This window comes from Silurus aristotelis, assembly GCF_946808225.1.
Source record: "Silurus aristotelis genome assembly, chromosome: 29".
Classification (NCBI taxonomy): domain Eukaryota; kingdom Metazoa; phylum Chordata; class Actinopteri; order Siluriformes; family Siluridae; genus Silurus; species Silurus aristotelis.
This window is the reverse complement of record NC_139602.1, coordinates 1232713-1240856: the sequence shown is the minus strand read 5'-3', so window position 1 is coordinate 1240856 and position 8144 is coordinate 1232713. Positions and strand designations below refer to the sequence as shown.

General features: G+C 45.3%; 1 protein-coding gene across 1 annotated transcript in view; it reads right to left on the bottom strand.

The window, feature by feature from the left end:
• rab32a (RAB32a, member RAS oncogene family) overlaps positions 1 to 8144 on the bottom strand; it is an 11257-nt gene continuing 3113 nt past the window's right edge. The window contains exons 2-3 of the mRNA XM_083535739.1: positions 2533 to 2810; positions 1 to 1069 (exon numbers count right to left, since the gene is read on the bottom strand). Coding sequence (XP_083391865.1) covers positions 920 to 1069; positions 2533 to 2810 — 428 coding nt within the window. The 3' untranslated portion in view covers positions 1 to 919. The remainder of the gene's footprint in view (positions 1070 to 2532; positions 2811 to 8144) is intronic.

Here is an 8144-nt window from a genome sequence, read left to right as displayed (position 1 = left end):
TTTCATCAAAAGCATTTTATTTGAAAAGTTGAATTTTGCTTTTCAAAAAAAAACTAAACAAAAAAAGAATCCAGCATTTTTTTTAAAAACAGTTAAGTGAAGTATCACACTTCACACATCTCCAACAATCCTGGAGATACCACTCCTTCCAAACCCTGGCATGAACCTGGTCAGGAAACCAAGCGCATGCGTTCGCTCCAGGAACATTTCGGCTCACGGGCCTCGAACAAACGGGTTCCTGCAGGGTTCCTCGTGATGCTCGGGGTGGATCGTGGACCTTCTCTGAGGGTCCTTTGGAAACGAAAAAACCAACAGACTCAAGAAACAGAAACAAAATGAAAAAAATAACTGAAGACGAACATTTTTTTATGTTTGAACCTTCGATCGGATTCTCGTCTTTTTTTTATTTTTAGATACTTTCTTTAAAAAAAAAAATTCTTCTTGGTTTTTATTTATTTATTTATTTTAGAACACGGAGTTTAGAAAACCTGGGAAAAGAAAAAAAAAAAAACCTCCTCGCGAAGTCGCCGCTACTCTCGAGCTTCTGGGATGACGTTGGTGGAACTTCAGAGGGACCTTCAGACGATGAAGGACGATGCGAGTTAAACGTGTACTTGGTACATCCTCCTATGACACCTGTAGGGTTGTGCTTATTCTATCTAAAAAAAAAGTGAGCAAACGAACGTGACAAACGTCTCGAAGGAGCGAGAAAACGAAAGACGCAGGGAGAAAGAGATGAGACGAGACGAAAAGGTCGCTAGTGTATATACTATACTATATACTGTAGTATGCAAGTCGTCCTGGTTTTGGAATGAGAATGATGATGATGATGATGATGGAAGTTGAAGACGGGGTTCTGGGTCTGAGTCTGTGGCCCTTTGACCCCTCCACGCTTTCGAGGACGGGTCGAGACGCGGCGCTAGCAGCAACCCGGCTTGCTCTCGGCAGGAACGACGTCTTGGTCCAGCTTGATCCGGTCGCCGTTGTTCTCCTCACACGGGGCGCCTTTGTCGTTCAGGAGGATGTGCTCCACCAGGAACCGGGCCGCCTCATCCACGTTGATGTTGTCCTGCAGGAGAAAAGATTCGCGTATCAGATTTTTTTGGTACGTATTTCCAGGAACATGAGTAGTGCGTGTGTGAGATGCTCAAGGTCTAGACATGATAATTGTCGATTTTCGTAAAACACAAATTCAGCGAAAAAATTAATCCAGGGACAAAAAAAAACACAATTGTGGTGTGGGCGGCCACTAGGGTCACAAGATCACGAGTATCGATAAATCCCGTCCTCGTGTCAGACCAAAGAGTCGCCTTAAGGGCTGAACTCGATCACCTCAATAAATCCAGGAAGGGGGGGGGGGGGGGGGGATGGGGCGTCTAGGAGACGAGGAGACAAAGTATAGAAAACGAACTGGAGAAAAACAAACTTTCTCGGTCTCGTCTCGTCTCAACTCGTTCTCCTGGAGTCTTTTCTGTCTCCGCTCAGCTGCAGGACTGACCAGCGCTGCACCATGTGACCTCTGGTTTCCTTGGAGCATTACCCAAGGATGGATTAGTAAGGAAGTTACCATGGAGACAAGCCCACATCGTCACAATTACCACGGCTTCTACCAGAACACCGTGTCCCAGCCGGCGTGGGCACTTACAACACACACACACACAAATATACACACACACACACAAATATACACACAAAGACAAAAACACATACATGCACCAAAAAAAAGGATTTGGACACCCGACTTTTCCGCGTATGTGCTTCTTATTCAAAATGTTCCCACGAAATCCAAGGCACGGGAGCAGGACATATTCCCTTTGCCTGAACTTGGAGACCCGAACCTGTTCCTGATCTGCGTTCCATGAGGTTGGATGTGTGTGGAAGATCTTGGGGCGGCCTCCTATTTTTCACTGCACTTCACAAATCTCCTACAAAATCCAGTTCCCAGAAAAAAGTGGAGCTCATTATTAGAGCAAATACACACACACACACACACACACGCACAGACAGGGACACAAAGACAGGAACACAAACACACACACACACACACACACACACACACACACACACACCAGGTGCTGGAGCTTCCTACTAGACATCAGTGTGTCTGAATTCCTAATGGATAGATTTAGCTCAGAAGCATGTGCTCATGCAGACTGGGTGATGAGACACCTTCTGTCCAACAGCTCCAATCACTCACAGCCAATGTATGCCTGCAAACACACACACACACACACACACACACTAACCAGTCACATGCTCACTAAGCCATGCGAGGTCATGTGAAATCATGTGAAGCACCACAAGCACACTAAGACTTTTTGTCCTGATCCGTTGAAGAACACGTCAAACATGTGAGTTTGGTTAGATGTTCTTAGACGGTTCAGTGTGTACGAGGAATCAGGTGAGCAACAGATCGATCACCATCACACACACAGCAATATTCTTCACAATGACATCTACATTTGCCAAAACCAGGAGCTCCATCGAAAAAAAAAAATCATCCCACTCTGATAAGACGCTAGTGCAAGTTACCTTCGCTGACGTCTCGAACCAACCCAGGAAGCCGGCCTCCTTGCAGAAGGTGTCCATGTCCGAGGTGCTGCTCGAGCCGTCCTTCTTCTGGTCGCATTTATTCGCCAGCAGGACGGAGGGGATCGGGCTGCCGTTGCTGAGTTTCACCTTGCTGTCCAAGTCGTGCTTCCATTTCATCACGGCTTCGAACGTGGCGTTCCGGGTCACGTCGTACACCACGAACGCTCCCACTGCCTCCTTATAGTACACTCTGGTCATGTTCCCGAAGCGCTCCTGGCCTAAGAGCAAAAATAAAATTCCAAACATTAGCATGTACCCTATTCGGACCAAAAACCTAGAAACATCTGGACCGTGTCTTAATTTTGGAACATCGTAATCCACACTGAGTTCTCATTTTCTCCTGGAATGAGCTCCACTAGATGTTGTGGAGATTTGTGAGATTTCATTCAGCCAGATGAAGATGTAGGTGAGGAAGTGAGTAGGTCTGGGGTGGTGTTTGAGCTCTATAGCACATCTTCATGGAGCTGGATTGGTGCACGATTCCGGTATCAACCGTTCTTGGTTTCAAACACACCCTGTTTTTGCCTGTAGACTCCTAATGCAGCATGATTAATAGTGATGGGGTTGATGACCATCACTGAGGTCATGTGTAAACCCCCCCCTCCCCCCTGAGGGACCATGCTTTCTAATGCTGCAGTGTCAAATGCTTTTCTCCTCGCTACCATTACATGAACATGCCTCGAGCTAGATCTTCTACCCTTCTCGTTTCGTGAGATCTCTCAGGTTTATACATTAGGGATGTTGTGTCTCCAGGAAGTTACAGCTCTACCTCTGCCATGTTAATCTGTATTCTATGTGACTCTCAGGTACGGACTGTTGCGGTACGTCGTGTTCACGTAGCAGCAGCCGTGCTGAGAGAACGCGCTCGAGAAACGAGGAGAAATCCATCGACATGGAAAACATTGCTCACCAACTATTGGTCGCTTCGTACGGTATTTAATTCAATTTGACCATTTATTAAATTTCATTTCATCAATTTAATTTGTGCCAATTTTCAATTTAATCAATAGAATGAAAAGTGTGTGGCATTCATTTGATTTATTCCGTTTTGTTTTCATGTATTTTTTAAAAATATTATTCTATAAATAATTGTATTTTTAGAATTTATTATATTATAAAAAAAAAATAAAAAAAAAACCACAAGCGATTTTATGTTCTGCGTTTCTTCCTCCTTTTTTCTGCCTGAAGTCTGTCAAGACATTTCTTTGTAGAAGTTCGCGTTTTTTGCGGTCGGATGAATGAAGCTCTCCATCTAAACTCCGTCTTAACTTACACAGAACAGTGTGCAGAACTGTACGCCCCCCATTAACACCGTTAATCAAGCAAGTAATTGCCACTTTGCTTTGAGAACTTAAAGTGTATTTTATTTATTTATTTATTTTAAACTCACTCTCTTTCTCTCTCTTTGTCTCCATCTCTCTCTCTCTCTCTCCCTCATTCTCCCGATCTAATGATTATAATGACCCTGACTAAAAAGACTGTAATCGAGACTTTCAGTGAAGATGTGCGAGTTGGAGCCTGAGTGAAACCAGGGCTTTTGTCCTCCCACTGTAACCCAGAATAGCTCTACTCCTCTTGGGCTGCCTGAGAAAGAGATGCGCATGATTACAACCCTGGAGCTCCGGAGAAATCCAGATCCTTGTTCTAGCCCTCGATTGATTTCACAGCCACAAGAATGTCTGTACCTTAATGGGGAATGAGGAACAGGAACCGGAGCGATTTTGCAAGGTTTCAGTACCAAATCTCGCCTGGTGGAAGGAAAGTGGTTAAAAGGTGGACCTTCTGACCAGAAGGTTAAGAGTTCAAATCCCAGTACCGACACGCTGCCGTCACAACAATGCTTTTTTTATTTTTTGATTAACGCTATAACCTGCAGCAAAGTGAACAAAACGCTTGTGTAATTCATCGGACGTTCGGGGCTGCTTCCTGGAGCTCGGTTTTAAAAAGACAACGGTAAGGAGTCCATAGTACACACACGTTGTGGAAACTCCGGATCACTTTAATTCATGAGCAAGAACACAAACGAGTGTGTGTTACACTGACGTTCATGGGAATCCATGATCTTTGAGGGCGAGTTTGTAATGAATATTAACTTGTAATTAATATCAAGTGATATCAGGACCATGAACAGCTCCGCATTTAAGCACCAACTACTGAACAGCACCCTTTCTCACGTGAAGTCTGTTCTGGTTCGGGTTAAACCATTAAAGCCTCCTGATTGCAGTCGTAAATATCGACGAGACACTTGGGACCCGCGGACGTTCGCTTCGACCCATTGAACCTTTGCGGCAATCGTATTTGGATAAAAAGATGTTCATTTTTGTGCCGGAATGATGAATAAAAACCAATTCATGTTCCGTGAAAGACATTTGTCTGAAATCTTCAGATTTTTTTATGCTAGGTTGGGTTAAATGATCATCTCCTTGAGGGATGCGCCCTGCGCAGACATCTCGCCTCCTTTCATCTTCGTCCGGCTTTCATTACTGGTGTAAGTGAGATGAGGGACGTTGGGGAGATGGTCAGTGTCAGTGAAGTGCGACGCTGTTTATTCGCATACCAAGGGGGATGCGGGGGATGGAGAGGGTGGGGGGGTGGGGGGGGGGCTTGGTACTTGCAGCTGGCTTGTCTGGCTTGGCCTGTTTCTATGACAACACACCCACGAGATCATAACCACCATTAGGGCCGTGCAAAGAAAAACTTATGGTTGCCATGGCTATGGGCGAAAGACTTTCCCTTGTTCTTTGGCTTTCGTTCTCGTTATTTTCCTTCGCTTCTTCATCCTCGTCTTTCCCCTCCCTCCGTGTTCTTCATGTTGGCATTCCTGAAAATTACTTAAATCATGGAGAAATTTAATTTGCTAATTTCTTCTCCCCCTTTTCTAATAACATGTGCCATCAGCATCCCCTCTCCTGACTCTTTATAGCTTTATTGAAGAAGGTATGGACGAGCCGCGAATCCCGATTGATCCCCGAACCCATGGGAGACACAAAAGACCCCTCACCTCACTCTGACTCGCTACTAAGCGTGGCAACGGGGGCCAGGCTATCGATCCGGGAGCGTTTATCGAGATCAGCCCGGGAAATATGGGAATCCGATACGCACTCCGGAAGCAAACCGACAAAAACAAAGCCTTAAATATTATGAACAGCAGCTACGTCAATTCCTCCGCAACGCATCTTTTCCCTATTCATCCCGAGGAATCGGGAAATTTGCGCCAGATCCAGTCGTGACCCACCTCGGACACTGAGGAACCTCTTAATCAACACTCCACTTGATGTACTATATCAACACTCGTTACAATGATTGTAACGTTTTAATGGTTTGTAATCACACTCTTGTCGTCACCCGGATGAGGAAGGGTTCGAGTCTGGTTCCTCTCAAGGACCATCTAAGGGAGGTTTCCCTTGTTACGGTCACCCCGGGTTTCCTCATCAGGGATAAATACACATAATTCACTGAAATGTTTTGTTCTATAACTCTTACATTCTGTAAAACAAGTTTGTCCCTAACGAGCGAGGAAAAACGGGGGTGAAGGAAAAAACTCCCCGAGATGGAATAAGGCCGAAACCTTCAGAGGAACCAGACTTGAGAACCTCATCCTCATCTGGGTGGCACCAAAAGTCCATTTATTACCGTCAACCATTGTTGCAGACTGTTGGCATTAGGAGTGCAAATCCATCGTCAAAGCTCCAGTGCTGCTCCGTAATTTCATGGATCCCCAAACCGTCCCCAGGAGAGCGACTGAAAGAATGGTCATAGCGAACTAACGAGATGTAGGGGGCGCCATTGTTACAACTTTTTAGGAGGATCTCTTCTTCTTCTCCTTTATTTTATTTGACGCTAGAAGCGAACGATGGAGCATCGCATGCAGATGATGCAAGGGTTTTGCAATACAAGTTGCCATAGTAGCTCCCTGTGTGTGTGTGTGTGTGTGTGTGTGTGTGTGTGTGTGTTGCTGTTTGAGCAGCAATTTGCACCTTTGGTTGCTGCCATGCTTTTGCTTTCAAACTAATTCCTTCACAGTTTATTCCCTCGATCCGGATTGAGCTGGAAAACGTCTACGCGGAAACGTCCCTTTATGTCTGCGTCCAAACGTGAGGCCTTTCCCACCCTTTTCCATCAAGCGCACCCAGAGATAAAGAAGTGCTATCAGATTGGATGGACCTGGAACCGGATGTTCCTCGTGGTTCCAGGTGTTTATTAGCAATCAAAAGGTCCAGCCAATCAGAATCAGGCATTCAGGAAATGAATATTTTAATCTGATGATGTTGGAGGTGGAAGTTTTTGTGTGTAAAGCAGATTTGTGAAGGTTTTGCCTGGTTTGTGTGGAGACTCAGTGAGGAGCTTAACGTCCGTCAGGTCAGTCAGGGGCTTTTAAACTGCTGTAATGGAACACTGATGTATTCAAATCTGACCCAGAATATTTATGCTTTTTTTTTTTTTTTTTTTTTAACAATAAAGGAATAAATAAACAAAGCTCTAACGCGATTGTTTTGGAAGCATGTTTACAAAAAACACATGGAGCAGCTGCTCAACTCCAGACGGAAATCCAGAAAGAAAGGAGACGGGAAGCTCTTTTCTTGCGTGTCAGCCGCCCTGGGCGTTTACCTGAGGGGTAAAAGGAGTAAATTTAGCCTCGCAATTAAGAGCAATTAACTGCCGAGAGACCTGCAGAGCTTTTAGTATAGAGAGAGAGAGATAGAGAGAGAGGGAGAGGCAGAAAGAGAGAGAGAAGAGAGAGAGAGGAGAGAGAGAGAGGAGAGGGAAGGAGAGAGGGAGAAAGAGAGAAGAGAGAGAGAGAAGGAGAGAGAGCGAGGGAGGGAGGGAGAGAGGGAGAGGGGGAGAGAGGGATGGAGGGAGAGAGGGAGCGGATAATGAAATGAAAACCGTTTGGGCGCAAGTGTGTGTGTGTGTGTGTGTGTGTGTGTGTGTGTGTGTGTGTGTGTCGCTATTTCAAAGCACTTTGTAATGAATATAAAATGCTTAGAAATAATCCATTAATATATTTATATATAATATAACATGAACACATTCCTGCTATTCTAGAGAGAGGGGGGGGGGTGGATGGAGGAAGAAAAGCATGGAGGGTGAGAAAAGAAAGAGAGGAGAGATGGAAAGAAGAGAAAGATGGAGGAGGAGGAGAGAGATAAAAGAAAGCAAGAGATGGAAAGAGATGAAGGAAGAGCGAGGGAGGGACAAAGTGAGAACGAGAGCATGAATAGTGAGATGGATGAAGGGATGAAGAGGGATGAAAGGGAGCGAGAGACGGCTGAAGAGAGATGGGGAATGTGGGAGATGAAGGGAACGGGATGGACAGAGGGAAAGAATTCAAGAAAGAGAGAGAGCGGGAGAGATGGAGAGCGTGAGAGGGAGGGATGGACATGAAGAAGAAGATGAGATGAAGAAAGTGATAGAGGAGATGAAAGGACAAGAAATAAAGGGAGAGAGATGGAGAGAGGAAGAGACGAAGAAATGTACAGATGGAGGGAAACAGTGAAAGAGCGATGAACAGAGGGAGAGGGAGGGATGGACAGAGGGGAAATGGATAAAAA